This window comes from Trematosphaeria pertusa, assembly GCF_010094035.1.
Source record: "Trematosphaeria pertusa strain CBS 122368 unplaced genomic scaffold BU26scaffold_9, whole genome shotgun sequence".
NCBI lineage: Eukaryota > Fungi > Ascomycota > Dothideomycetes > Pleosporales > Trematosphaeriaceae > Trematosphaeria > Trematosphaeria pertusa.
In genome coordinates this window covers 329273-356529 of record NW_022987220.1, presented here as the reverse complement: position 1 = coordinate 356529, position 27257 = coordinate 329273, and the positions used below count along the sequence as shown (strand labels likewise).

Genomic DNA, 27257 nt, shown 5'->3' with positions numbered 1-27257 from the left:
TTTCTTCCCGAGGCGTTCCGGCCCATGTACTAGCCATACGTGGATGTATGGGAATTCACATGAGGCATAGCGGTCATAGACCTGCAGTATCGGGCCTTAGTCAACGCATGCAGCAAGCAGCCTTACCTATGCCGTCGGCTCTCCGATTTGCCCTGTTTCTCCGGAGCGTAAATGAAGTTGAAATAGAGTTGACAAGCCGGATACAATGCTACGAAGAGCAGATCTATTCCGTTTTGGGCTCCCATCGGCCTTTTTAATTATTGTACAGCCCTGCGGTACTTGCCGAAGTATTGATCATCGTGGGGTCCAATGCTGCGGGAACCATGGAGTGCAAATAGACTTTTAGATTGAGATGTTTCGGCCAAGGTGCGAATGGTCTCCTATGGAAACAATAGGCTAGTGCTAAAAGACGGGCCATCTGTGTAAGCCGGACATCCTTCCCGCGATGACCATCCCCAAGAGCTGCTATCTCAAGACTAGGAGACAACGAGTACTATCTTGCTCTGCGCCGACCGAACGCCAAATCCCTCTCTCAGTAAGCCTCGTCATAACGGTCATGTCAATTCGTCCTCGTACTCTCGGCTCGTCGTGCTTTCCTCGTGAAGGCTTTGAGGTCATCCAGCCCTTGCCCAATTAGATACAATTGTCATGCTGTCGAGCATGTTCATATCCAAGTGCGAGGTCCCCGTCCCCTATCACAATGAGCCCATATCCCTGAACGTTGTGCGGAACAGTCCTACGCGTATTGTTCCTTGCGCGCCGATGAGTCCGGACTCTTCCGGGCCCTAGCTCGCCTTCTCTCCCCAATGATTGCCGAGAACATCCATAGCAGCCACATGATACCCGCAACAACACCGTACGCAATCTTCTGCCCCCGGCTAGGCACGAAGTAGCCGGTGTCCGTGGCGAGGAGCATGCCGAGACCTCCGTTGATCATTCCGAGGGTGATGACGATCCGTCCGAGCCAGAGATGACCATAAGACCAAAGAGTCCGGCGGCTGTATTTCTTGAATTGATAGTGGTGCATCAATCCAAGAATCGGCTGGAAGAAGAGCAGGCAAAACACCACGATCCCGATCACAGGATGATAGTGGTCGAGAAGGCTCACGGGGATGTTCTTGACGAACCAGACCCCTATGCCAAATGCCGCGATGTACACTACGTACGCGAAGAGCTGAAACAGTCCGTGGACGAGCCAGAGCCCCGGAAAGGAAGCCAACCGGATGAGGATCGAGCCCGTGGGGAAGAGGATGACGAAGGCAAGGGACGCGAGGACGCCGTGTGCGATGAGGATCTTCTCGCGCTGGTTTAGGAAGCTGGCGATGTCAAAGCCGCCGAACTGGCTGCCTCCTCCGCTAAACGGATTGCTGCTATCACCTCCGCCTCCGCTAGGTCCGTACGACCCTCCTGGCCCGTATTGGGCGGACGCCAGGGATGCTACTGTACGGTTAGTCAAAGAAGCAGTAACGGAAGCAGGACTAAGTACCGAGGGTGAGCAAAAGCGCCTTTGAACTGAGCGACATTGCGAAGACGATGTTGCAGTGACCAGACTGTTACACGAAGGAAGAAATAGACGACTTGGGAGATGATACGAGAATAAATACAGCTACTTATTCAAATGCCGTGCTTTGAGGCCAACAATGACAGCGCATGTCCGGAAGACGGCCAAGCGAGACCTACAGCTATGAAACACGGTCCTGACGAATAGAGTAGACGTGAATGACGTCTATTCCCAAGAACTTACTCCAGATTACGCGTGTCGCAAAGAATTTGGGACGATAAGAGTGGTCAGAATTTAAGTGCTCACCCGGAGAATTGAGATGGTGGAGAGCCGACTGACAGATCACCGACATCAAGGGTCTCGTGTCGGCGGAAGTGGACCAGAAACTCCGGCCCTGCATCTGTCGCCCATAACTGCCTGCGGATCCGCCAATTTGCACATCTTGCGTTTGCCTTTGCATAGATGAGCCAAGGCTCCATCTTCCCTCAATGATGAGGTGCGTGCCTGGAGCGCAGCCTTGAGAAGGCGCCCGAATGACGCCCTTGAGCCCATCAACCGTCTCGCAGCGACAGTGGTGTTGTCTCTCCGCCCTTTTCGAGAGGGATGGAGGATCAGACCAGTCAGAGTAGCATCCCTGACCTTAGAATAGCAAATAGCGATTGCTCTTACTGAGGGTCTTTCAGAGCCCTATCAGTGGTTGAGTTGGCAAGGGTGTCGTTTCAACAGGTTTGACCCTGTACAGCTGTCGAGTGGAGTCAGACTGACCGTCGAGATAGGCGTATTACTTGCTTCCCCGACGTTGATGGACTCTCTCCAAGGTGCGATGGTATTCCTCAAAGCCTGAGATAGCGTCCCATGCTGCAGTCGAGGGGTATGATGCCATAGCCTTCAGGCAGTGCTTCGAAGGTCGAGAGGGCCTGGGGCGCCTTGCGAGCCGTGCTGGGGCACCGAGAACGCCGCATAGTAGTTGTGAACATCTCGAGATCGCTTGCATCTCTGCTAAGTCTGCCCTATGCAACTGAGTTCAGTATTGAATGAGCGGCACACCTTCCATTGTGATGGAGGAGTGACTCGAGCACAGCCACCGTGTGGCATTCTGCAATCCTCGTCCGGACCAAAGAGCAAGGAACGCCGCAACGCCGCATCGCCACAATGCGCAAAGGACGTGGCAGGGCAAGTTTGCACAGTGTAAACGAGGTGTGAGTCGGGACGAAAGGCAGAAAGGACGAAAAATTGATGGGCAGCGCGCTTTGTTGAAGGAATGACTCCGTGAAAAGGGTCATTTGCGACATCGGCTTGGGTCGGGCTTCGCCACATGGCTGTGCACGGGCCACGAGCGGGCCACCATCCAGTCATACCATCTTCCCACTCACACCATCGTGATCTGAGTCACTGCAGCCTCTGACTGGTCATGATGTGGCATTCGCGAGATACAAGTATATAAACTCCGGTAGGCTCTTCGCATTCCCATCTCTACCTTTTCATATCACCCGTCTCGCTCCGCGGCGAAACGCGTCGCCACTCTCTCCCTCCTATTTCTCTCTTCTCTTCCTTTACCTCTCTCCTCTCTCCGTCCCTCAGAATGAGCAAGCGTCACAACAGGAAGCGGACAAGGAGCCGGCCCCGTCATCGTGACGGTGGCAAAGCACGCTCAAACCACGTTCGGACTCTTTCGATGGCTACGGAATCGTCGTTTTCGAGCACGGCTTCTTCTATTCCTTCTTCGCATTTGAATTTCCCGATTGCGAATATGCCGTCGGACCATTGGCATCAAACGTATTCAGCATGGCAGAACCGACTCCGGTACGAGCAGGAGAAGGAGCGCGCCTTGGAGGCTCAGCGCCTGCGATTCTTTGGCGGAGAAGCTGGCGACGAAACCAGCCTTCTCGAGCCAATGCTAAAGGTAGTCACGGATCTCTTCGATGGCATGACCGACTACGAAGATCCATGACGCCGCCCTCTATGACCTCTAAGCTGCACCCTCCACTCCACGCGACGCCCGCCGACGACCAGGACAAACCGAGAAGGCCGACACGAAGCCAAGTTAATGTTCCTCCTTTCACGGGTTGACTCTTCCCTCCTGTCATGTCCGACGAGCAGTACTGGGCATCTGTCCATAGCAATACAACACTCTCCTTCGCCGACACTCCGTTGCACGGCGATCGCAGACCTACAATCAACTTCCTTTCGTCTGAAGCAGTGATGGCGCTTCACCTTACATACAGACACTCGATGAACTCTGGCAGCCGGGCCGGAGGCGTGGGATACATCTGGGCGAGGACTCGCAGCAGTGAAGGCGTCTCTCGACCAGCTGGGCTTGGCTGGGGTCTGAAGGGGCGCTGGATCGGTCCAAAAAAGCTCAGCCCTAGGACTCTGGTCATATGCGCTTGTGCGATGGATATATTTGGCCAAAAATGGTGTTTGATTTGGGGCGGCTCGATGCACGCTAGTGGGTGGTGTATGCGCTTGAGCTAGGCTGGCTATCAGTTATGCAAGCTCGTGCGTGCGGCACTATTGGCTTGAGCGTCGCTGCCTGTTGTGTGGGATGGAAGGATGGCAGGTGTGTTTCGGTGGAGGAGTCATCGTGTCTGGATTGGGGTAAGCCCCCTGCTTCTGCCTTCGACGGGCGGCACCACGTGCCGCAATTTCCGGGAGGGCGACTGGAGACTTGTAGGTTGGGATGGTCATCTTAGTTTTATTTTAGTTAAGCAATATGCCCGGCCGGGTTTGCCCTCGATTTTGATTCTCTTGGTCATTCGTAGCGACGTTCGTGGTCCCCCGGGCGTACCCAAGCAGGCAAATAGGCACCCTCATCCGTCAGGATCAGAGGCCCTGCTTGAGGCATCGGCGGGGCTGAACGCAATCGGGGCCTGCATCTCCCGGATGCCTTCGGGGCTGTATACGTTAGCACGCGTATCGAGTTCATCAAGAGTACACAGCATCGAATTGTTCATGCTACATGTCCATAACTATCCAGGGCCGTAGTCCAAATAAGGCCAACAACGATGCAGAAGGCCAAACGGGACTCGCCTATCCAGAGGGGCTTTGGCGCCCTATCTATAGGATTTGCCATCGCTGGGTCAACACTATTCATCGTCAGCCTGCATGTTCAAGCCTCAGGGGTTCTCTGGGAAGGCAAATCGAGGCTTGTGGGTCGAAGCATTATTCTAGTGTTAGCCTGCAATACACCCGCCTAGGTACTTCATTCTTATTTGCTGCCCCTAACGCTCGGCGCTCTGGTGTGGCCTTGATGCTCATGATTATCCTCTAGGCAATCACACTCGGACGAAAGATCCAGATCCGGCCTCCAGGGCCCTGCACATATTCAATATAGGGGAAACACAGTATCCTTGAGATCATATCATTTTGGCTTCAGTCCAATTAGGACAGCCTATCGGAGAGGGCTTCGACGCCTCATCATTTTCACCAAATCTACCCGAGACGCAGCCCGATCAGCTACCGTCCACCCAGAAGACCGAATATGGGTAGCCTATCCTAGGGGTTTCTAACGCCCTATCAGTTCTTGTAGAACTCATCATCGTCTGACCAAGCATCTTCCCGGTCCTCAGTAGACGTATCTTGATCCGCACCCAAGCCGTAGGGGTTCTTGACAGGCATGAGACCTCCAGAAGCGCCTCCCGCAATCGGCATTGCATTCACAATCTCCTGCGCAGAGAACGGTGAGCTCATGTCGGTGGTGTTCTTTGCCCCTCCAAACTCCTTCTCCGTCTTGCACACATTGCAAAGCCATTTTCCATGGAGGGAAGACAGCTTGCAACGCTTATCTAGGCACTCGTAATGGTACCAGCCGACCGGGCATTCCGGGTTCCAGCATTGGGTGATCTTCACCTGAAATGTTTGAGCAGGCTTGTGGCAGGCACAGATGATCTCCGACGCAGACGGGAAGCGCTTCTTCGGCTGGATGAAGGATGGAGATGGGGGACTGACAAGCTCCTTAACCTGTTGTGGAGGATATGGCTGGGCAAAAGCCGGGTCGAAGTGGAACTTCGGATCCTTGCTGTTTGCTGGTGCCGTTGGGTTTGGTGGCGGCGCGGGCATCGTGGCAGTCCGAGCGGTATTCGCAGAGTGGAGCTGCTCTCCCTTTTTTGGCGTTCCGGGGGTCGGGTGCATGGCAGGCCTCATAGCCAAACCGTTGGCTGTGGGTGTTGGTGACTGGTTAATAGCAGTCCATCCCCTCGATTTTGTAGAATCAGGCCGAACTACTTTGTTCGCGGACATAGGATGTTGGCTGGCCTGGGTGAAAGCGGGCGGCGCCACAGCACGGGAGCCGGGATCAAACATTGTCCCTTCACAGTCCTCTTCGGCGCTCGTCGTCGGATCTTCCCATATAGTGATCGGTTCGCTGTTCCGCTTGGTCTCCCACGTGCCGTCTAGTTGTATGGAAGGCTGGCCGTTGATGTTAGCATTACCTGGGCGTATAGAGAGTGCCCGCCAAATTGAGACTAGTCCCCAGCTTCCCTGCACATTCTCTTCGTCTTCGAATCGGCCAGGGAGGATTTGTCCGGCGGACATCGCCTCGTTCAAAGGGGTGTCACCCGAAGAATCGGAATCAGGGTCTGAATCGTCATTCTCAGACTTGTCTTCGACTTCGTCCTACAAAGATGGCAGTACAGTTAGTAGATGCCTTAGATTTGGGAGGGAGCTTAACGCTAGCATGTCATAGGTCATTACCTGCTGAAGGTCCCTAGGAAGAGCTTCCCGTAGGCAGAGCCAAGACATGCTAGAGTGTGTACCGCATCCTACGTACCTCGCTAAATTGGAGACGGTACGCATCAAGTTGATCTTTGAACTCGTCACCGAATTGGCCGATAATGGACCAAGCCAGCCTACGCTTTTCCCACACGAGGTGTAAGCATTCCAAGCAGAGGACGAGACACTGCTCGGGGATGAATCGTCGAATGTCGAGACCGAATTCGTATCGCATGCTTTTGTTGCGTCGGTAGACTAGAGGCTCCTCGTCATAGCCGCCTTCATTGAACGCGGGTTCTAGAGTCGCCCAATCTATGACCGGCTCGACAGCGACACCGTAGAATCGGATAGGCGTATCCCACTGGTCGTGGAATTTCTGGCACGAGAAGGAGGTGCATAGAGCGGAGGGCCCGTCCCGAACGACGAACACGCTATTTGCTATGCTAGTCAGCATCCTGAATAATCCATCGGGGAAAATGGTCTTACCTTCCAGCGCGTCAGCGATCAACGGCACGGCCGCGGCTGCCATGAAGTTCCCTTCCGTGAGATATTTACGCTGCAGGATCGAGAACTTGCCCCATTCCTGAGGCATCTCTCGCCAGAGCGGAGCTTGAAGTGGAGCAATATGGCGGGATGAGAGATTGTCCAGGAGATCCATTTCACCGTGCTGGTTCCTGATATGATGGTGTACAAGGTGCCTTAGGAGAGGATAGAATCAGCACATGTTTGCTATGCAGCTCCCAGGGTCACTTACCTTCGCAAGAAATATCTCATTGCCTTTTCGGCTTCCTCGCAACTCTTGTCGAACTGTGCGGTGAATGTGTTGTCTTGCTGGCCGATCACGTACGGAACGTCGGCACCACGAGATTTCTCCACATGTCGATGGCCCTTCAGATCCAAAAGCACCTCTTCCTCCTCCGCGCAGCCAACCCAATCCTCCTCCGCCTTCCCTCCCCCAACTCTAGGGGAGTTTCGCGCACCAAACAAAAAGGCAGTCGCAGATGCAGCGGCAGCGGACAGCACGGACGCATGGCTTACCTGGTTGGTTGAATCCATATTGGCGTGCTCTGTCAAAGCAATTAGCCACCGCCCGAATCAAAAAGCGGCTCTCGGATTAACTTACCGTGGTATACCGAAGTCGAGAAAGTTTGGTGTAAGAAGAAGTTTTTGCGATCCAGTGAAGACTGTTAAGAGGACGGTGGGCGCGCCAAGATTTTCAGAGGCCGAAGTCACTGCCCGGCTGATAAGGTGCAATTTCGTCGCCATAGCCAACAGAGTGAAAACAGTTTGGACGCGTCGTGGTGGTGCGCAAGAGGCGGAGGTACATTGGAGTGAAAGGTTTTGGACCCCTTGAAATCAGCTAACCGAACTGAGAGGACGGTGTGTGGCGTAAGGAGCCATAGGTGTACGAATAAGAAAATCGAAGTCAGTTGTACTCGGTGGAAAGAAAATGAGAAACGGCTCGATGACTGCGAAGGTTCATATAGCAATTGCTTGTATAGCAGATGTCGAGCGTCGGAGCTTTATCTCCAGCCCGCGAGTGGCGTTCTTCATGGCTCCCAGCTTACATGACTCTCTGAAACTGTTCAGGAGAGGTGGGTATAAAATACGGTTCTTGACTGTGATTGTCGCAAGCTCACTGAAAGGTAGAGAACATGAAAAGGTTAGCGACGTGGGTTGACACCTCGGAGAAAGGAAGCTCCGCCTCCGCCTCCAAACGCCTTTGACCACCCTGCTCCATCACGGACACTGTTCTTCAGGTACCTCCCCAGAAACTAAGCGGGCTCATATTCCTCATTTTGCTACAACAGGAATTGATCTTTCACGGACACGTTCTTTAGAGCGACCATGTTCCATCACGGACGTCATTTTCATCTTCGATGACACCAGCAGAATGAGCGTTAGCCCGAATCCAATCGTCCAAGGACATAGTTTCTTGCGCCGCCAAGCTACAATGCATCTCCCTACAAAAGAAACAATTGTGCCAGCTTCCCTTCGCCCCCAACGTCCGCTGCCCCTGCCTAGGACCCAGACATTGGGTCCAGGGAGAAACATCTCCATCCGACATTTCGAGCCCTACTGTCACAAGAAAAGCGCAGCACAAGCCGTTCCAATACCCAGACAAGCCCGCGCAATGGCCCCCATACCCGTTGGTTTTAGTGCAGCAGCCTCACTGAAGACGCTATCCCGAACCTTCTGCCTTTCATCGATGGCACTTTGGAATACCTTTCTAGCTTCGGTTGGAATCACAATGTAAAATGCTGGAGTGGCCTTAACCGCTAGAAAGCCTGGTCGTGCGGCAACTTGTACCCGTCATGGACGTCTTGTCGGGTTACCGCGAATGCCGCGAGAGCGTTCATTGCACTCTGATATTCCGAGTCCTTAGCCAGCCTCGCATGCTGGCTGCAAATGGCCGCATCGATTTTGGCGATCTTCGATGCAACCTGCTGGACGTGAGTCTTGCGGCATCTTAAGGGGTAAGAGAATTCTTGTCAAACTCACCTCTCCAGGATTGGTTATGGTCTCAGTGGGATACGGCTTGGTCATGATGTCGAAATCGGCGAGAACGGAGCCCGCAAGGGCAGCAGTGAGGATGAATTTAGAGAGCATTGTTGCGAGAACTTTGACGATCGGATGCTTTGTAGTGATTGTGGGAAGTGGCATCTGGGATATATGCAAGGTGGGTGATCGAACTCCTGAATGCTGGTCTCACAGCTTGCAAACTATTTGGATTATTGTGGCACACCACAAATCACTCACTCTGCACAGATCATCTTCGTACGCTGATTTAATATCAGGTCTAGAAGCACAATGTGGGTTTCCATCGGAGCTCGATTCACATCTAGGAGCAAAGCTGCTACAGCCCCAAGAACCCGACGGGTAAATGCAGATAGGGTGTCACTGAGTACGTATGCTTGTCTGATAACGACAACACCTCCCAGCAAGGCTGCTATTGTACAAACAGTAACGTCCAAAGAAACCTCGATTGGCAGTAGATAGCGAAAGTGCCTGTCACCCCAGCACTCCTGTGGAGTACTTCCTCTGCCTTCCCGCCCTCTCACCGGTCTTGGTCCGGTCTGACTTCTCATAGAGATGGCGATTTCTGCTTCAAGGAAGGGATGCCATTTTGTGCCACTCCTGATCATGAAGTATTGGACCAGTCATTCCACTTCCCGCGGTCACAGGAGAGCAGCCACAGCCACAGCAGCAGCCAGTAAGCCGTAGCCCGGCGCGGCGGCCTTTGGAGCGGCATTCGTTGCTTCAGCTGGCGTAGTCGTTGCGGCATACCCCATATCCGCAAGGATACTCCGTTCCAGGCTCACTACTTCGTCGTTAAAGGTCTTCACATCGCTAGGCAGCGCGGAATACCACTCTGGCACAGTCGTGTAATACTTCGCTGAATATTTGTCTGTCACCACGGGTGGTATGTCGTAGGTAGCTGTCGCGACAAAGTTCTCGAGCTCGCTCTCGGCCGACATGATGCTGTTGAGTGCAGATAGCGGCTGCGCCGTGGCCCAGGCGAAGACTCGGCTCAGGAGTTCTTGCTCAATGCTCAGGGACCAGCTTGAGGACTGTTGAAGTGTTAGTATTAATGAGTGGGAGAACGCAGGGAAGCCATAGTGGGCATACCCCTGCGGCGTCGGTGACCGATGGAGGGGGGATTGGTGTGGGCATCGGGCCGTCAGTGATGACTGCGAACTCCGCACTGACTGCTGCGAGGCCGCAAAGAGCGGAAAAGAGGTTGGATTGAAGACGCATTATGACAATGCTATGGTAGATCTTGGAGATATGACGTTAGCGAGAGTCAAGTAGTAGGTATGGTTTTGCTGGACAGATAGGAGGTTCCGTAAGTGCTCGGAGATGTCCTAGATCTGTTGTCCGTCGCAGCATGGTTTTTACTTATGCTTTTCCAGGCTCCAACTCCTCACGCCGTTGCTACTGCTAGCTACGCCGCATGAGCCACCAGGCTAAACAGATGGACTTCCACTTCACCTTCTGGCAGTAAATGAGACTGGGCTCTGCGCGGCACTAAACACTTCTCAATCTACCGCTTTCTCTTATTAGGTCTCCTCGCAATCGTCAAGGACTGTCTTCCATTCCCCTCCTGTCTCCCCGATTTCCTTGTGTTGAGATTCGCGCGTTACGGCAAGCTTTTAGAGGATTTGGGATCTAAGGCAACGAGGCTGCACCGCCGTAATATACATGCAACGCATGTTCCTTCGGACTACAATTGAACTCACGATGTCCAATGGTATTCCCACTACGCCGCTTTGGGGGTTGACGATATCATGCGGACTCTGCTTGGCGTATATTTTCTGGCCCCATAGAGTGGTCTCACCACTTGCAAAGAGGAGGTACTTGCGGAGCACAGGAAAAGCGGGTATATGGTGTTGGGAGAAGAGAAATCAACCCAATCAAAGAGCACACGGTAGGTACATTCCCCTCGCTTCTCTTCCTCTCGCGCCGCAGCCACCCACCTCTGGTGCCCACGGCAAGCTCGCGTCAACAATCGCTCAACACCAAGGGGCTGAATGCCTCGCCAAAGTGGTACAGAGGGGCACGAGGGACACCCCTTGGAGCCGTGGTACAGCCACTAAACAGGCTGTCCATGCAAGCCTGAATACTCGGACCGGGGTAATGCAGGGGCGGATAGAGCAAATCGAGCGGGGCAATGAGGTGGCGAGGCTGCAGAGCGCAGCGGAGGAGTATGCGTTGGCCAAGAAGGAGAAGCAGGAGCATTGAAGGGAAGAAGGGGCGGTGGAGAGGAGGGTTGAGATGCCGATGCTGGGGGTATAGTGGAGACAGTCGTCGAATAAGGTAAAACGGCATCTTTCTGGGACTGAGCGGTATTGTCGGGACGGCTATCGGAATTGTAGTCGTACTCAGAAGAAGCGCCAAGAACAGCTCTCTTCTCTGGAGGTTCTCCCTCTTCAATCTTCATCTTCTGTATATCACTGGGTAAGGTAGAGAACCACCCTATATCTCTCGTCCAAGCTTCTGCGGTCTCATGCTTTCCCTGGATGCATATCTGGAGGTTGCTGCCCAATGCTCGGAAACATGTGTCCATTCGTGTGAAGGCTCTCTGAGCAAAGTCTGTCCGCCGTGTGTAGTCCTACTATAGTGTGTCAGTTAACGAGAACGCAAGCGACCGCAGGAGACCGATACCTCATCCGAGTTAGCGAAGTACTTCTTGCCCAGGTGATGTCAGACCTCGGGATCAGGTGAGGCTCTTTGTCTATTACGTCATTTGCGCCTACTGGCCCATGAGAGGGCGGGTATTGCGCCGTGGGAACCAGCATCCGACCAGAAGCCAACAGAAAGGAAGAAAACTGCGTTTGATGCTCATCAGAGGGCGGGAACCGCTGGTGCGAAATGGCATCGGGGAAGAGTTCGGCCCAAAAAGCGCCGACCTCGGAGGAGTCGCGGCTGTCGGCGGGGTACTAGTTGGCGCGGGGCCGACACAGGAAATCTTTTGAGCTTCTCGCGCGAGCATTCCTCACCTCCCACTTATACCGGAAGATGTCTTCCTTCAATATTGTCGTTCTCGGCGGTGAGTAGCCGCACTTAAGCTCCATGCGCGGTTGCTGACTTAATTGACAGGAGACGGCGTTGGACCTGAGGTAACAGCTTCCCCATACGCGGTTCGTGTGACAAGCTCACAGATAGATATCAGGTCATTTCAGAAGCGATAAAGGTGCGTTACCCGCATCGTAATTTCGTGGAGAAAGGACATGTTGCTAACAGGCCTCAGATTCTCAGGGTTGTCGAGAAGAACACGGACGTCAAGTTCAACTTCCAGGAGCACCTTTTTGGAGGCGTAAGCCGCGCAATCACCAAAACCCAATGGGTTGTCTAACGAGGAATAGTGCTCGATAGACGCTCACAACAACCCGCTGACAGACGAGGCTCTCGCTGCAGCGAAGGCAGCGGATGCGATCATCCTCGGCGCTGTCGGAGGGCCGGTACGCGTCAACGTGCGCTCCCCACGCTGGTTCCGATGCTGACTGGTTCGCACAGAAATGGGGAACCGGAAAGGTACGCCCTGAGCAAGGCATCCTGAGACTTCGGAAAGAACTCGGTACCTTCGGAAACCTGCGGCCCTGCTTCTTCGCCTCCGAATCCCTCGTCGAAGCGTCCCCTTTAAAAGCCGACATCGTCCGAGGCACAAATTTCAACATCGTCCGTGAACTCACGGGAGGCATATACTTCGGCGAGAGGAAAGAGGATGAAGGTGATGGCAAGGCCATGGACACCGAACCATACAGCGTGGAGGAAATCGAGCGCGTCGTACGGTTAGCAGGCAACCTAGCATCCGTGGAAGATCCTCCTGTTCCTGTGTGGAGTCTGGATAAAGCGAACGTTCTCGCGACGTCGCGGTTATGGCGGAAAACGTTCGAGCGCATCATGAAGGAGGAGTACCCACACCTCAAATCCGGCACCCACCTCATCGATTCGGCCGCTATGCTCATGATAAAGAATCCTACAGCTTTGAACGGCGTCGTGGTGACGAGCAATTTGTTCGGCGACATCATCAGCGATGAGGCGAGTGTGATCCCGGGCAGTCTTGGTTTGCTTCCTAGCGCGAGTCTGGGAGGAATTCCGGACGGCAAGACGAAGATCAATGGTATCTACGAGCCGATTCATGGTATGTGTCTGAATGTTTTCTGTCCCTTATCCTCGTGTATTAACACTCAGCAGGATCTGCCCCCGATATCGCAGGTCAAGGCGTAGTCAACCCTGTGGCGACGATTCTCTCCATGAGCATGATGTTCAAGTACTCGCTCTGTCTCCCAGATGTAGCGCAGAAGATCGACCAAGCGACGAAGATTGTAATCGACAAGGGCATCCGAACGAAAGACATTGGCGGCACAGCGAAGACAGCTGAAGTGGGCGATGCGGTAGCGGCTGAGCTGGATAACCTTCTGAAGGCATAGTGGCCTACAAAAAGAGGGGTCATAAGGACATCAGAATCGTAAGGTACGATCATAGCAGAGATGCTGACTCGCGTGGCCGCATATACATAGGATAGGCTGCATGACCACACAAACGTGTCTGCTGACTCGGCAAACAATTCGACGAGTTGACGAGAGCCCTAAGCAAAGTGTCTCGTATCCAATTACCAGTTACTTTGTTTGATTTTCTCTTTTCTTTGTCTAATCCGCCGAGGTAGGCTGCTTGTCCACCAGCGAGATGACGTTTCTTTTAATGGTCGCAAACAACAATACGATGCGGTAGTTTGACCAGCCGAACCTGAATGTAAGCCTCGCGGGTCACTTTCTTTGAGGGTGCTATCAGCACACTTCGGCTATGCCAATGAGGCCGCATCTTGCTCATGAATAATCCAATGAACTAATCTTCCTAGAAAGCACTTCTCCAACACGCTTCAATTATTCTATCCTGCAATTGTTGCTGGGGCGCTTCGAAGCGGCTGACCGCTCAGCTCGACGCCACACGCATCCACATTCCGCATTAGATTATGCAGGAACGCCCATCGAAGCCTCCTGCATTTTTCTGGAAACCCTTCGCGTAAGCATAGTGCACTTGCTTGCTCAGCCTTAATACGCTTCCAGCCCGATCATTTTCATGGAGCTAGGCTACACCTCACCGCCAGAGGAGCTCAGAACAAAGAGAAGCCTCAAAGACCAAGCCTCAACGCCACAATCCCAAATACGCGAATTTGGATTGGACATGCTAAAACCTGATTAGATTCTGGAATGCGATTACCCTATGGCTAGTGCTCGACAATGCTGTCGTGAGCGCCAAGTGGAGGATACACGAGCGGTGGATATACGTATAAAGAGGCATTGATGCTTCCCTTGCTTGAAGTCACAGCCCAGTCAGCAACAGCGCATCTTTCTTTGATACGCAAAAAGCAATCGTCCGATTTCTCCATTGTACCTTCCACCTACTTCATCTCCTCACCTCTCCCGTCCCATCCGCTAGCATGTCCACCACCACTACCACAGTCCTCGAACCCGCCGAAGCAATGCCGAAGAGAACTTCCGCAACCCATCACGTCGCCTGGGAAGCCGGCCCCATGCAGCTCATCCCCACGCCCTTCTCCCAAACCGGCTTAACCGACCAATACACCTTCTGCGCCTCCGAAATGGCGCTCGTGCACAACTGCGTCGTCCGCGCCTTCAACAGCATCTACCTCCAAGCACCCCACATCCCCGTCTCCGAATACGCCAACTTCGTGCACTACTGCATCGCGGCCTACGACGGCCTGAAAGCGCACCACGAGGGCGAGGAAGCGCACTTCTTCCCGGAAATCGAGCGGATTACGGGGGAGAAGGGGCTCATGGAAGTCAATGTGGAACAGCACCACGCGTTTGAAAAGGGGTTCAATGCGTGGGGTAAGTGGCTCAAGGATATCGAGGCGCGGAAGAATAACTTCAGTCCGGATATGTGTCGCAGCCTTATGGACGATTTTGTCGCGCCGCTGTCGACGCATCTGAACGACGAGATTGCGACACTGCTCTCTTTAGCCCGGTTTGGAGATAAGCTGGATCTGAGGGCGATGTGCAAGGCGGAGGCGGATAAGGTAATGGGCGGGTTGGGCAAGACGACGCAGTTGCCCGTGTTCTTTCTAAATCATGATACCGAGTTTGAGGGTGGGGTGCATAATTTCCCGCCGATTCCGCCGCCGGTTAGGTGGGTGTTGAGGGAAGTGTGTGGGAGGTGGAATAGGGAGTGGTGGAAGTTTAGTTCGTGTGGGTTTGATGGGAGGCCGAGGCCTGGAGGGTTGAGATTTATGGAGAAGGAGCCGTAGGGAGATGGGGAGAGTGGAGCTGTTTGGGGAATTGGGGGCAAGCTGTCCATTTAGCGCGGCGTTTGGATAGAGGTTGGGCATTGTTCTCGAAGGGAGATATATGGCGTTGTAATTAGTGCTGCTAATTTTTGTGAAGCCTGCGGAGGGTGGTGGTCGGGTAGAGCTCTGTACTATGAATTCATGGTGCTGGACTCTCTAATAGTCGGTATTGCAATTCTCCCTGCCACTGTTCTTATTTCGTATTGAGCTCAGCGTACTCGCTCATCGTGTGAGAGGTTTGCGATCGCGCTTCAAACTCCTCTCTGCGCTGTTCTGAATCCGTTAGGAAGAAGCCGTGTTCGCTGTTTTCGGATGCTTCCCGCATCTTGCACAGTCTTGCAGAGCCGGTCATGCCAGACAGCTGTCAGTTCGGCTGCAGATCCGGGGAAGGGATGCAGGATGCCGCTGCCTGTCACGTTCCGACCAAGGAAGGTGGCTGATAATGAGCGTTGGTCACGGACGACCCAATGGAAGGGATGGTGTCTGGGCAGCGTGAAACAGTGGCCGGACAGAAACTTGGCAGTGCGACCTTGCGCTCCATGATGAGTTGGGAATCCTACTGAAGCGAAAAGCTATTGGAGGAGGCCATTTCCTGCAAATATGAGTTCACGGTATTGAAATTGGAGGTGCGTGTGCCGACACGAGGTTGCGGTGTGAAGTGGGAGGTGTGCACAAGGACATAAGGATTGCGAAAGTTTGAACTGAGTAATGACGGCAAGGAAGAGGCGTAGAATGTTGAGGTAAGATTTTGACTTCATGGCGTTGCGCGTGACAGACCTTTGAGGAACTGTCAGTCCGCAGGACACGGCCTAGCCATTGACGCAGTAACGTCCTCCAGCGTCCTTGGTCGGGTAACCGTTCACCCTGGAAAAGGAAGGTACTTGGAATGTGATCCCGAGTCACTGGAAAAGCTTGTACAAGCAGGGGCGCGTTAACAACTCCCCGGGGAGGACGGGGGAGCTGAATGACTGCGCCGCCTTGGGCCGTTGACAGGATCGCTAACGCCGGCGTACGAAGAGCCACACCAAAATCAATGAAGCAGCAAGTAGCACATCTCCGTCAGAGTAAGGAAAGTCCGTAATGAGGCTGGGAGAATAGCGTCGTGGGTTTCCCAAAGTGAGCACCAACTGCACAGTGCCGATTCGCACGAAAGGGAATGTGCTTCGGAGTTCATAGTTCCCAGTTGCCGCTGCTCAATCTTCTTGAAACGGAGTAATTTCTGGACGGAAGAATAGCTCTAGCCACTGATATTAGACCGACTCTTGGATAGATTGGGCTGCAGGTGTAGGCTTGCCGCCGGCTAGAAATTCTGCTTTACGTATCGATAACGAAAAGCCTAGTGCTCGGACCTCGAGGCGCCCACACGGCGCAAAAGAACAACGCCTGGGCAGGAGAAAGAGAGTTTCTAGCCAAGACATGCAGGAACAGACGGCAAGGCGGATGTGTAAAACAAGCCGTCTTCTTGTCTTCTGACTATCGCCCGAGGGGGAGCGAAGGCACGAATGAAGTTCCGGCTCGACTGCCCCTCGTTTGCCCCGCGCCGTCGCTTCCAGGAACAAGCGCCGCGCTAGCGCCTAAACTGGGAAAGTGTGAAACCCGGCTCAGAAAATTCCCAGCCAGAGGGAAACGGAACATCGCATCCAACCAACACAAGCTCTCACGCGAACATCTTGGGTGGCCGTAGGCGCTCGCAATTACCCGTTTCGAAACACTCAGGCTAGCCCCGCTTCTGCAGATGGCTGCGGCGCCCTGACAATGCTGAGCGGACATTGGCTACGGCGCAGCCAGGGGCCGTACCCAGGACCACCCTCGAGCCTCATGGTCACCTTGTGGGCTGCACAGCGGCTGAAACAGACGACCCTTTCACCTACGAGAAGGGACAGGCAGGGCCACCGAGCAACCGATTGGGCGTCTCCCTAGATCACGAGCAGCTCGTCTTAAAAGCCAGACGCCGCTCTTCACGGCAAGAGGCATCACTCACAGTGACACTTGTTTCTCGCGGACGGGCAAGCCCTGCTGGTGCTATATTCACTCCTTTGTGCATCTTCTTTTCCGGAACGCAGGGTCGTCTTTACCTTCTTTGTGTTTTTTATTGCTGCGACCGGCTCCGAGTTTAGGTCATTCAACACCGTCTACTTCCTAAAAGGACACCTCACGCATTGTCAACTGACCGGACCGCCGGACCGCCACCACGTTATTGTCGCACACCGCGGAATTTCTACAGTCCGTCCTTTGTTGCTCTTCTAGTTAAGAGTGCCCATTCTTTTTATTCCTTTGATACCCAGACCTCATTACATATTATCACAACTTCTTGCCTATACACTCTCAACTTCATCATGTACACCAAGGCTCTATCAATGCTCGCTCTCGCGGGCACCGCCCTCGGACACATGCATCTCTTCTACCCACCCACTCTCAAGGGTGACAACAACCCTCACACGCAAGGCGAGGCCGATCCTTATCTCAACTACCCCTATGGGTGTTGCGGTCAAGAGGTCCCCGGTCCATGCAAGGGCCACCTCGACCTCCTGGATACCGACGAAGGGACACCAGTCGTTACTTGGGCTCCTGGACAGAAAGTCAACTTCACTCTCTCCGGCCAGCAGATTCAGACTTCCCAAGAGAACCCCGTCGGTGGAACCCATTACGGCGGAAGCTGCCAAGTCGGATTTTCGACTGATGGAGGCAAGACCTTCAAGGTCGCTACGACATGGCAGGGCGACTGCCCTCTGCGAGATGGCACTACGGACCCTAGCACTCAGACTTTTGACTTCACCGTTCCCGGCGACGTCCCAAGCACTGAGCGTGCCCTCTTCGCCTGGACGTGGGTCAATAGGGAGAAGGAATTCAATATGAATTGTGCCGTCGTTACGATCTCTGGGAACGGGGAGAGCGAGCAACCGGAAACGCCAGCTTCGAGCGCCTCTCCTCAGCCTTCTGCGACCCCGACGGAACCCGTTGCGGAGCCTACCCCAACTGCGCCCGTACAGGAAGCTCCCACCGACTCCGCCCAATACACCCTCGAAGGATGCACCTGCTCCTGCCCATTCCAGACCTGGTCTCAAGCCTGCGCATGCTACGACTGCGACTCGCCCTCCACTCGACGTCACCTTGTCGAGCGGAAGGCTCTCGAGCTACACAAGCGCCACATGCAGAACGCTGAGAAGCTCAATGCACCACTCCGACGTGCCGAGGCTGTTGCTTTCAGCTCTCGCCCCGACATGTTGCTCGATATCGACTTCGCCGGCGCCCCATGCCACTCTCAAGGCAACCCTGTCGAACTCCAGTTCCCGGACCCCGGCCCAGACGTCGTTGAGGGCGATGGCGAGTACCCGCTTGAGGCGCCTTCTTGCTGAGCCTCTCAATAAGATATTTGGGTGTTGATCACCCAATCATGCGGCCGTTATCCCTGATTATTGAATGGCGGAATCCGGATTCACTTCTTGTTGATACCTTTTGCATGTCCTCTTCATTCATCCGCTTCTGTTCTTGTCTTCTTTTTTTTTTTGGACGCTCGTTTCTTTGAGCTGTCGTTCACCAGTGGGGGTTGCACAATGCATTGACGATCACCTGTCACTTTTAACGTCATGTCTCACAATATGTGACGTGACGGGTCACATATCGCATACCCAGGTGCATTGTAGCATTTTCAACTTTTCATTTGGATTTACAAGCGGACGGCCTGCATATGTATTGCATCATGTTTTCAACATTCATTTGCTTACGACACACATCATGAGGGGTTCTGGGAGGGCACTCTACGCTAGTGCAAGGAAAAGCATCAGGCATCAGACATCAAGGCAATAGACACATGAACATTCACAACAAAACAAAGCGCACATAAATATTGTGAAAGTCATTCCATTCCTTCATAACCTATGGAGAGATAGCCGGAACCTTTGACAGGACCTGCAATTCTCCTCATGACTCCTTGGTATGTTGTCCGACTCGTGTCGTGGTGACCGAAAGTATCGGATATCATGTCGACGACGTGGAAGCGTTTACTTGGATCCGCCCTTACGACCGGCCTCGGCAGCCTTCTCACTACCGGGCTCGAATGATCCGGATGAGGCTTGGCCACCCTTGGATGCAATGTCGCGCTATGAAATGTTAGTGGTAGATCAAAGTTTAAAATGAAGAAGCTATGCATACCTGCTTGTCGGGGTCCATGGACGCGAAGCCGCCGGAGTGGGAGGATTGGCCACCCTTAGAAGCGATATCTGTGAAATCTGTCAGTCGGGGACCGGAAGAGACGGCTGAAGGGACCACGTACTCTGCACCTCCTCCTTGGGGCGATTGGCGAAGTTTCCGGGGTTGGTGTTGTCAGTCATTGCGGTGTTTGTTGCTGAAGTTTGTTTGTCTGGTGGCAGAAGTGATCGCAGCTGTCGAGAGTTCGAGTGTCGTGATGGGTTGAAGCAAACACGAAGACAGCAGCAACTCGAGGCCTTATATACTCCTCTGTAACATCCCACCTGTCGTCACCGAGCCGTCACATCATGACTGCATCGCCATTATGAAGTCATGCCGTCGCCGGCCCCTCTCGGCAGCTCCCGTCCGTTTGACACCGCATACGGTGAGATATGTACCTTGCATCACCTTTTCGGCGACAAACTTCAAGCAACTACAAGCCTACTATGTCATACAAACGATAATTGCGAGCAATTGCACTCGGAGGGAGATGGGAGCTAGTCGACATGACGTTTACATGTCGTTAGCCGGAAGGCACGGACGCGTTTCAGCCCTAGGAGTGAAGCGGTAGAACGAGACGGAGAAGGTAAAAGAGTGGAGCCGTCAGCTGGTGGGATCCTGGAAAGGGGAGTCAGGATGAGGTTTGGATGATGTTAGGATCGACACTAAGCCTGTTCCTGACTGGTCACGTGTGGACGCGACAGCGCGTTTTACGCTTACGGGTGCGCTACAAGACCGCAACCCACGGTGTCGATAGAGAAGAGTAAATCGAGATTTCTGGCTGGTTTTCTCCAATTTAGAGTGTCAATAGCAAGTTGTACCCTTTGTAAAAGAGATAATGCTGACGTCTGTCGTCAATGCTTGTCACACCCTTGCCGAGAATGGAATAGTCGCCCCACTTTCACGGCGGCATCTCTTGTCACCTCCGACGATTGCTTCTCGCGATGAGCATGAACTATCATCGCCATGTCTCTGGGATTATCGAGGCCCCGACAACCGCTACAAAGGAGATCCTACTGCTTCCATGATATGGATCCGTGGCGCACACGAAACAGCGGAAGGCCGACGACGGACTGGAGTCACTAGAGTCACAACTAGTGTAGGCAATCACTTGCTGTATGATCGAAAAGCAAAGAGAGGAAAGCGGCGTGTGAGGCAGCCACACCAGCGCGGCGAGGAGGGGCCCAAGGTGAAGAAAAGCGTCGCTTGAGAAGAACTCCTCGCAGAACTGAGGGTGCCGAAGTGCTTCTGCCAGAGTAACTGGGGCTGGGATGAAACTTGTTCCTGGAAAGGAGTGGATGTCTGGAGGCAAGCGTCCTCCAAGCGATGCGACGCAAATACCATCACGATTTCCCACTTCGACATATCAGAACATCGAGAATTACGCACGAGGACTTCTCGCAAGTCCTAGGGAGACTTGCGAGACTAGCTACCAATCCTCTATGTCCTGTTGCCAGACGTAATTCGTTGTGTCCGGAAGCATATCGAATTGCGATCCGTCCACGACGCAGTCTCATGGATTTCCTTGACATCCTGCCGGGTTACATTGGCAAGGTAGACTCAGATTCAATACCTCATAATTATCGAAAAATCGAAAACGCCTGCAGCCCTTTCCGCCTCCATGAGTATAAGTCTCTGGGCCCTCAGCGTGAGACGGGTGTCCGTTCGCAGCACACCGAAGTGGCGCTCTTATCATCCCTGCTGCACTCTTGCGCTCATGCAGAAGAGGATGCATCGCATCGATATGCGCGGCTATTCTCATCATTTCAACCACCGACGTCCCTTCCGGACGCAACCGAGATGTATCGAGATGGAGGCGGAGTCTGCCTTGCTTGAGGGACATGCAACCTGATCCCAACAACGCACCTTTCAGGTGAGTAGCTCAATCCCACGATAACAATGCACGAGGGAACCCACCACGCTTGGTGCTTACCCTAAGCCATGACTAGGGAGATAGAGCGAGGCCGTGGGTCTTGTGCAACAGAGATTTATCGAATCCGCCTTGCTTACCAACCATCTTGCCTCACACTACGACCGGACCACAAGCTACACTAGACAAGATCTATCAAACCCCACTCGCAGTTCTCGACCGCCTCTCCGTCCATGATACCGTCGACATACGCTTCGCTAATGAGTTGATACCGTCCATCGTTCCTTCGGTGAACCACGAAGGGCACCTGGGCCCCGCGGATTAGCGCCACAACGTCGCTTCGCTTGACATGCTCAGAGCAAAGGACCAAATGCCCCTTTCTGGTAATGCATGGAAGTTGCCCCATGCTCTTCCCGAGGATTTCTCCGAGCAATGTGCGGGTACCCTGGGATTGTGCACCGATCCTACCTTTGAGAGCCCCGTTGGCTACCAGGTTTTGTACGCCGACTTTGATACGTCTGTGCTTGATGTGTTTAATGAAGCTCTGCAGAAGCTCTATAGCATCAACAAAACGGTCGTCTCCAACCCTCGCTAGGTCCTTATGTTCGTCAATTCTAACACCTCCGACGGAAGTCCGTACCGCTGCACGCATACGATCTCTGAAGTCTTTGCATCCTTCCTTACTGGTGTACGTGAGGAGAAGGACTGCGATCAGCCTATCCGCTGCCCTTGAAACCACATCTGGAAGAGGCATTTTACGACTAGAACGCTCGTTAGGAAATGATCCTACTTCGCATATCTCGTCGTATATACAGCCCGCCAGTGCGACGGCTTCGATCGCTCCGTATTTCGATCTAATAATGACTTCGGGCTGAAAAGATTCTGCGCCGGATGCGCTGAATGCAGGAAGAAGAGTGACGTGATCCCCTTCCACGCTTTGCAATACACCAGACAAGCATCCAGACCAATCCGGGACCCAGGATGGTAGTTCTGGAATGAGCTTCGGGGTCTGACACATCGATAATAGTGAGACGTGGCCTTGTCGAAGCAGAGCTACCATGGTTATCTTGTACGTTTCCTTAAAAGACTTTGTATAATCGGGATAAAGGCCCAACGACAGCAACTCCTCTCTATCACTTGCGATACCCAACAAAGCGAATACCTTGTCCCGCGGGTCGGTCGATTTTAGATGATGGGGCCCATATTTTCTGATATCTTCGCTGCCCTCACATGTTGCGCGAAGTAAAGCCACGAGCGGGAACCCACCGTCCCTGTAGATAGACCAGGATGCCAGCATGACAGTCGCTCTGTGCTGGAAGAAGACCCCTCCAATTCTGACTTGGTATGGCGTCAATGCCTGCGGATCGTTGGTAAACTTCGATGCAAGAACGGCTTGACAAGCAGTAAAAGCATTAAGAGCAGCGGTGCATCGACGACGTTCAATCCGCTTCGCCCCACAAAGAAATTCGGCGTCTTCGGGAAGAGCAATTTCTTGAAGTACCCAAACCCGCTCCCACCATTTTCGAGTGAACAGTCGCTTTATGCCGTCTAGCGGTAGTAGATTATGTTGATCGTGCCAGCCACTGATGGAATAAAACAGGCTATCCGCCGCCTCTTGCGAGAACCACAATCTTTGGCCCGCAGGCGTTTGTATTCGCACTTCAGATCGTCTTGGAATGCGGGCTCTTCGACCGTCGGCAACCAGCTCTTCTAGCTTCCGCCACGTTTTCGCATAAGATTTGGGCTCACGATCTATGCCACAGGCATCGGCGCTCGCTTCAGAGATAAGATCATCCAACAGTGCATCCCACACGTTGAATTTGCTTGGAGGACGGAGTGCTCCAGGCTCGGCCGCCAGCTCGTTCCAGGCTTCCATGTAGGGTGCGGGCGAGTGGTGTGCACCGCAAGCTTCAGCCCTCGCTCCGAAGTCATTCAGGTAATCCATTACTGAATCGCTATCCTGATCAGCTGGACCGAGCCAAGCCACAACTTTAGACGAATGCCCATAGATCTCCGCCATCAGTCCGACTTGCCAGCTCTTTTCTTCGTCATCTGCTTGGTTGATGCACAGAGCATCAATCCATATTGTGATGGGTGCATTGGCCGGCCGAAGTACCATCATCGCGTCGTATAGGTTCCGGGTCACTGAAATAGGAAAGCCATCTACCAAGATCACACGTCGATCTTTGGGATCTCCCCAGACATAGGAGAGCGCAGTGAAGTTTGGCTTTTCATCAAGAGCGACGTGAAAGAGATGACAAGCGGGGATTAACTTGGACTTTCTTGTGCCGTCGTTTGGGAGCAGGCTCGATAGCCTGATTTCGCGTTTGGAACGATCCAACGGATGGTATTTGTAGTGGTCTGCCATAACGAAGGGAACTAGGATAAGAAAAATAGTAAATATCAACTTTTTTTGGCTAGAAGGAATGAAGTTCGGTCGTTTGAGGGAAGAACTTGAGTTATCAAGAACAGACGCAGGCAGCAGCGGTGATGGTGGGGCGCAGTTGCCCTGCAGACCTCTACCAATCATGACATCTCGAGGAAGTACAAAGACCTTCATTCAGCACATTCGAATACGCTGCAAAATGGTGACTAGCAGTAACTAAGGAAATAACAAGTCCGAACTAAGGTGCATCCATGGATTCCAATTCTACCTCACACGAAAGACGCAGGAGCCATACACCGTTTCCAATAAGCACAAAACATATATCCTAAAAGAAATCGTCGGTACGTCTCATTTTTTAGGACAGGAAATATTATCACCAACCAGTATTCCGATGACTTAAAGATCATTGCCACACGATTGCACATTAGTTCGGAGTTCCAGGTATTTGTCTTTTAACACCAATTCAATAAACCGCTGAACCTTTTGATGATACCCCTTCTGCCTGCGGAGTTTAGAATATCGCGTCTTTTTTGCTGGTACTATATATGTAGTATGCTCGCATCTTCTTTATAACGAGGTCGAGCGAATTAATGACTGCGCGCGCAACACCAATTCAAGGTAAACGCTACGCAGTCAAACGCTACAGATAGGCGTCTCATCAGTTTGAGCTGCCACAAGCAAAGTGCATCAATTTCCCATGTCGCAGCTTAATAGAGATTGAATCACATTCTCCACAGTCGGCCGCATTGGCACGAGACGGATCTTCATTTCGCACGAGACTTTGCCGCCGTCCCAACCGTGCAATCTCATCTATTTGCCCCATGCGGAAGGAGGAGTATTCCATCGATATCTGAGGCGTTCTTCAATATCCGACCTGGAGCACCAATCCATGCAGAGAACGCCCCAAGCTACATGGAGGTGCGGTGTGAAACGCCTTACTTGCAACAAGGACGTGTCAGAGATGCTGGGGAGAACGGCCGGTGCATTACAATGCACCATGAAATCCTGTCATACATGCTGATTGCATTAGTAGTCTACCAGACCAATGCCGCGTTGCGATCGGGAACATCGTTGCATAGTTTGGATGATGGCTGCGTGACACAGACGGCATGGTTTGCGTTCGAGGATAGGATGAGATTATGCTCGAGGGTGTACATCGATGAGGGCTTTCTACTCCCAGTCTCTACGTCCGGTCGAGCAAGCGGCATCGTTTTCAACCTGGACACCACAGGGGAAAAAAGGATACAACGAAAGCGAACTGGTGCACAGGTGTAAACGAACACTAGTTCTCACACCATACTCCTAGCGTGCCACCTTCTTCCGTACCTTTTCCGAACAATGGCTGGCCAGCCTGCGATGGCCCTCGCGCCGGAGTGGGGCGCATAACCTCCTCCTGGAATGATGAAGCAGTTGATGAGGAAGCCAGGGAGCAGGAGATACCGATCAATCCTTCAACTTGAAGAACGAGTCTGCCTTGCCGACCTGGAACATCTATGTAGCATTGTCTATCAGGGAGGGTCTCACCGCGCGGGGCTATTCTTCCCGTTCCCGGTAAAGGGGGGTATGAATTGCAATCGCTTTCGGTGAAGTCTCCATGCATTTGGGCAGCGTTGCGTACGGTTGATCAGCATCGATGATTTCCTTCAACTTCCTGTCGAGCCACGCCCCTCCAAGTGGATATTCCCGGTGGAGTGCAATGCATAAATGGTTGGGTTGGCTACTTGCAAGAGTAGTGGGCATACTTTCCATACGCAGCACAAACGGGGAGCCCACCAAAAAGCACGTCACCCTCCCTTCCATCCTCCAGGAACACCAATTCCGAGCGACGTGCCGCCCATCATCCCACCACATACCTCTATTTGTAAATATTAGCATTAGCGCCCAGCCAAGTATGCATTGTGTGTTGTGAGTGGGTCCACGATGGCCGGGAGATATCCAAGTCTGCCTCGCCAGGCACACTTACCCCTCCCTGCTGACCGACTTCATCTCCACCACGTGTCAGCCACAAGCGAATAGAGCGAATCTGAATACGTGGAAGAAGCAATGTGGACCAAAAGCGAGGGGATACGAAAAAGTAAGGATTGATATGAGTGGGTGAAATTACGCAGTAGAGAACAGTGCTCCCGGTGAGAACCGCAGGAGCGGAAATCTATGATAGGAAAGAATGGTGCAATCTAAACCAATAGCAAGCAGCCGCCTATTTTTCTCTAGCCGAAACTCCCCTATGCCGTATCGTGGTATCATATCGAGAAGGAAGCAACTGGCCCCCCCAACGCCGCCAACACCGGAGGGCGACCGAGCCGGTTTGGGGGTGCGGTCGCCCCCTACCCGTAGTGAAACCATCATATCGAGGCAGAGAGAGGAGGCCATCATCAAGAGCGCCGATGCAACTCCTTCGAGTTACGATCGAGCCTCCTATTCACGCTCCCAAGCACAACTTTCATAATCCCGGCGCCCGTTAGCTCCGACCCATCCTCCCCCGTGAACGGCACCGTATCCACGATATCCCGCAAATCGCCATCAGGCGAGAGAGATCTCAGATCATCATCCAGGCTCTTCAGGTGCTCTCGCGCGCCCTCTTCGCGCCCAACTTGGAAGAACTGAATGCCCACCTGCCAGGAGGGCGCATCTAGCTTGTCCAGCTTCTTAGCTGTCCTAACAATGACGCTCTCGACGTCGTCCGTCGGCACACCGTCCGTGATCACAATGATGTTGACAGGTTTGGTGGAGTCGGGCTTAGCGGTATACTTGGCAAGATACGGCTTCAGGATCTGGTTGAGGCGCTGGCCGGTGGGTGTTCCGCTGCCGGGGCGCACTGTCTGGAAGATCTCGACGACGGTGCTGGCGGAGGTGACGTTCTTGTAGAGAGATGAGTCCGGGTGATTCAGGAAGTAGATGTCGATGCCGTCGGCGTCGCGCTGCGTGCAGATGGGCGTGATGGCCTTGAGCGCCTCGGCTGTCTCGCGCCACGAGCGACCCGCCATAGAGCCTGAGTCATCGATCAGGAAGATAGTGTCGAAAGACTTGAGGAAAGAAAAAGGGTCGTCTGCTCCAGAGGCGACGTTCGGTGCGGCCATAGTGGATTGCTCCGTGGATCCTGTATTAGCCGGTCCTGGGGTGTAGGCTGGTGGCGGCTCGTTTGAGGGTGTCGTGAAGGCGTTCATGCCTGAGCGGTCTAATGATACATTAACCCTGCGATTTGGGAGTAGATAGTTGCTGTTTGACTTACTAGGACGACGCGTAGCTGGCGAGCTGGCGAACGGATTGTTGGTCTGAGGAGCTAGATGCCCGCTTGGGGAGGTGGGGCTCTTCGAGGCTGAAGTCTGAGAGTTGCTCGAGCTGAGCGGATTTGATCCTCGCCGTGAGAGCTTCTTCTTCAGACCGCTGAACACCGGCATCTTCGTTTGTGGTTGTGAAGGAATGTCGCGGAGGTGGGGAGTTCTTGATGTAGATGCGCCCCCGTGGTCGAATAAGAATGAGGTAAGTGACACGGACATGGTCGGTCTGTGCAGGTGCAAACACGGGTACTAAGTATTGGCAAACGGCGTAGTCTCGTGATGACTCAAAGAGGTAAGAGGTAAAGCTTGTTCGAGCAAGTTACGACTTTGATGCAGGTGAATGCAAGGTGCGCTTAACCGTGGTCGCGTAGCGCCGTAGGATCTTATAGTGGTGCACCAAGGGGCGAAGTAGCCCAGTTGTGTGATCATGACAGCCTACTTTCTGCCTTGTGTATGCCCCAGACACGAGCCACAGGTATCGGAGCGAAGCGAGCTTCAGGAACGTATGAAAC

At 53.2% G+C, this 27257-nt stretch overlaps 13 protein-coding genes across 13 annotated transcripts; 6 read left to right on the top strand and 7 right to left on the bottom strand.

Annotated features, from left to right (window-relative positions):
* Positions 1 to 496: 496 nt before the first annotated feature.
* BU26DRAFT_342374 (uncharacterized protein) lies at positions 497 to 1602 on the bottom strand. Its single transcript, XM_033822327.1, has 2 exons — positions 1487 to 1602; positions 497 to 1437 (listed from the first exon to the last, which is right to left on the bottom strand). The coding sequence occupies exons 1-2, from the start codon at positions 1521 to 1523 to the stop codon at positions 737 to 739; spliced, it is 738 nt and encodes a 245-aa protein (XP_033682132.1). The 5' UTR covers positions 1524 to 1602; the 3' UTR covers positions 497 to 736.
* Positions 1603 to 3083: 1481 nt separating this feature from the next.
* On the top strand, positions 3084 to 3452 carry BU26DRAFT_429346 (uncharacterized protein; the record flags this gene model as incomplete). Its single annotated transcript, XM_033823829.1, has 1 exon — positions 3084 to 3452. The coding sequence occupies one exon, from the start codon at positions 3084 to 3086 to the stop codon at positions 3450 to 3452; it is 369 nt and encodes a 122-aa protein (XP_033682131.1).
* A 467-nt stretch (positions 3453 to 3919) lies between these two features.
* On the top strand, positions 3920 to 4789 carry BU26DRAFT_342390 (uncharacterized protein). Its single transcript, XM_033822328.1, has 2 exons — positions 3920 to 4698; positions 4773 to 4789. The coding sequence occupies exon 1, from the start codon at positions 4055 to 4057 to the stop codon at positions 4484 to 4486; it is 432 nt and encodes a 143-aa protein (XP_033682130.1). The 5' UTR covers positions 3920 to 4054; the 3' UTR covers positions 4487 to 4698; positions 4773 to 4789.
* Positions 4790 to 4902: 113 nt separating this feature from the next.
* BU26DRAFT_551973 (uncharacterized protein) lies at positions 4903 to 7553 on the bottom strand. The gene is made up of 5 exons (XM_033832130.1): positions 7335 to 7553; positions 6966 to 7278; positions 6698 to 6909; positions 6270 to 6649; positions 4903 to 6115 (listed from the first exon to the last, which is right to left on the bottom strand). Exons 2-5 carry the CDS (start codon positions 7265 to 7267, stop codon positions 5018 to 5020), a joined length of 1992 nt encoding a protein of 663 aa, XP_033682129.1. The 5' UTR covers positions 7268 to 7278; positions 7335 to 7553; the 3' UTR covers positions 4903 to 5017.
* A 937-nt stretch (positions 7554 to 8490) lies between these two features.
* On the bottom strand, positions 8491 to 8821 carry BU26DRAFT_566121 (uncharacterized protein; the record flags this gene model as incomplete). Its single annotated transcript, XM_033833473.1, has 2 exons — positions 8491 to 8655; positions 8714 to 8821. The coding sequence occupies 2 exons, from the start codon at positions 8819 to 8821 to the stop codon at positions 8491 to 8493; spliced, it is 273 nt and encodes a 90-aa protein (XP_033682128.1).
* A 237-nt stretch (positions 8822 to 9058) lies between these two features.
* Positions 9059 to 10064, bottom strand: BU26DRAFT_606151 (uncharacterized protein). The gene is made up of 2 exons (XM_033835638.1): positions 9842 to 10064; positions 9059 to 9783 (listed from the first exon to the last, which is right to left on the bottom strand). The coding sequence occupies exons 1-2, from the start codon at positions 9968 to 9970 to the stop codon at positions 9391 to 9393; spliced, it is 522 nt and encodes a 173-aa protein (XP_033682127.1). The 5' UTR covers positions 9971 to 10064; the 3' UTR covers positions 9059 to 9390.
* A 389-nt stretch (positions 10065 to 10453) lies between these two features.
* Positions 10454 to 10954, top strand: BU26DRAFT_506416 (uncharacterized protein; the record flags this gene model as incomplete). Its single annotated transcript, XM_033826908.1, has 1 exon — positions 10454 to 10954. The coding sequence occupies one exon, from the start codon at positions 10454 to 10456 to the stop codon at positions 10952 to 10954; it is 501 nt and encodes a 166-aa protein (XP_033682126.1).
* A 777-nt stretch (positions 10955 to 11731) lies between these two features.
* Positions 11732 to 13146, top strand: BU26DRAFT_566119 (3-isopropylmalate dehydrogenase; the record flags this gene model as incomplete). Its single annotated transcript, XM_033833472.1, has 7 exons — positions 11732 to 11762; positions 11813 to 11832; positions 11886 to 11906; positions 11964 to 12029; positions 12079 to 12174; positions 12230 to 12857; positions 12911 to 13146. 7 exons carry the CDS (start codon positions 11732 to 11734, stop codon positions 13144 to 13146), a joined length of 1098 nt encoding a protein of 365 aa, XP_033682125.1.
* A 1088-nt stretch (positions 13147 to 14234) lies between these two features.
* On the top strand, positions 14235 to 14948 carry BU26DRAFT_379267 (hemerythrin HHE cation binding domain-containing protein; the record flags this gene model as incomplete). Its single annotated transcript, XM_033822553.1, has 1 exon — positions 14235 to 14948. A coding segment is annotated over one exon (714 nt), but the record flags the coding sequence as incomplete, so codon positions are not given.
* A 2465-nt stretch (positions 14949 to 17413) lies between these two features.
* BU26DRAFT_486599 (lytic polysaccharide monooxygenase) lies at positions 17414 to 18846 on the top strand (the record flags this gene model as incomplete). The annotated part of the gene is made up of 2 exons (XM_033825921.1): positions 17414 to 17890; positions 18167 to 18846. The coding sequence occupies 2 exons, from the start codon at positions 17414 to 17416 to the stop codon at positions 18377 to 18379; spliced, it is 690 nt and encodes a 229-aa protein (XP_033682123.1). The 3' UTR covers positions 18380 to 18846.
* A 178-nt stretch (positions 18847 to 19024) lies between these two features.
* Positions 19025 to 19354, bottom strand: BU26DRAFT_429924 (uncharacterized protein; the record flags this gene model as incomplete). The annotated part of the gene is made up of 3 exons (XM_033823848.1): positions 19025 to 19123; positions 19176 to 19243; positions 19297 to 19354. 3 exons carry the CDS (start codon positions 19352 to 19354, stop codon positions 19025 to 19027), a joined length of 225 nt encoding a protein of 74 aa, XP_033682122.1.
* Positions 19355 to 20883: 1529 nt separating this feature from the next.
* On the bottom strand, positions 20884 to 23473 carry BU26DRAFT_520384 (HET-domain-containing protein). Its single transcript, XM_033829281.1, has one exon. The coding sequence runs from the start codon at positions 23447 to 23449 to the stop codon at positions 21263 to 21265; it is 2187 nt and encodes a 728-aa protein (XP_033682121.1). The 5' UTR covers positions 23450 to 23473; the 3' UTR covers positions 20884 to 21262.
* Positions 23474 to 25839: 2366 nt separating this feature from the next.
* BU26DRAFT_566114 (uncharacterized protein) lies at positions 25840 to 26964 on the bottom strand (the record flags this gene model as incomplete). The annotated part of the gene is made up of 2 exons (XM_033833471.1): positions 25840 to 26642; positions 26697 to 26964. 2 exons carry the CDS (start codon positions 26962 to 26964, stop codon positions 25840 to 25842), a joined length of 1071 nt encoding a protein of 356 aa, XP_033682120.1.
* Positions 26965 to 27257: the final 293 nt, after the last annotated feature.

Coding starts and splice junctions, on each gene's coding strand:
- BU26DRAFT_342374 (XM_033822327.1), bottom strand. CDS start 1,523: ATGTCGCTCAGTTCAAAGGCGCTTTTGCTCACCCTCG. Junction 1,438..1,486: donor GGCGCTTTTGCTCACCCTCG/GTACTTAGTCCT, acceptor ACCGTACAGTAG/CATCCCTGGCGTCCGCCCAA.
- BU26DRAFT_342390 (XM_033822328.1), top strand. CDS start 4,055: ATGGCAGGTGTGTTTCGGTGGAGGAGTCATCGTGTCTGGATTGGGGTA.
- BU26DRAFT_551973 (XM_033832130.1), bottom strand. CDS start 7,267: ATGGATTCAACCAACCAGGTAAGCCATGCGTCCGTGCTGTCCGCTGCC. Junction 6,910..6,965: donor ATGAGATATTTCTTGCGAAG/GTAAGTGACCCT, acceptor TCCTCTCCTAAG/GCACCTTGTACACCATCATA. Junction 6,650..6,697: donor GATCGCTGACGCGCTGGAAG/GTAAGACCATTT, acceptor TGACTAGCATAG/CAAATAGCGTGTTCGTCGTT.
- BU26DRAFT_606151 (XM_033835638.1), bottom strand. CDS start 9,970: ATGCGTCTTCAATCCAACCTCTTTTCCGCTCTTTGCGGCCTCGCAGCA. Junction 9,784..9,841: donor CGGTCACCGACGCCGCAGGG/GTATGCCCACTA, acceptor ACACTTCAACAG/TCCTCAAGCTGGTCCCTGAG.
- BU26DRAFT_520384 (XM_033829281.1), bottom strand. CDS start 23,449: ATGGCAGACCACTACAAATACCATCCGTTGGATCGTTCCAAACGCGAA.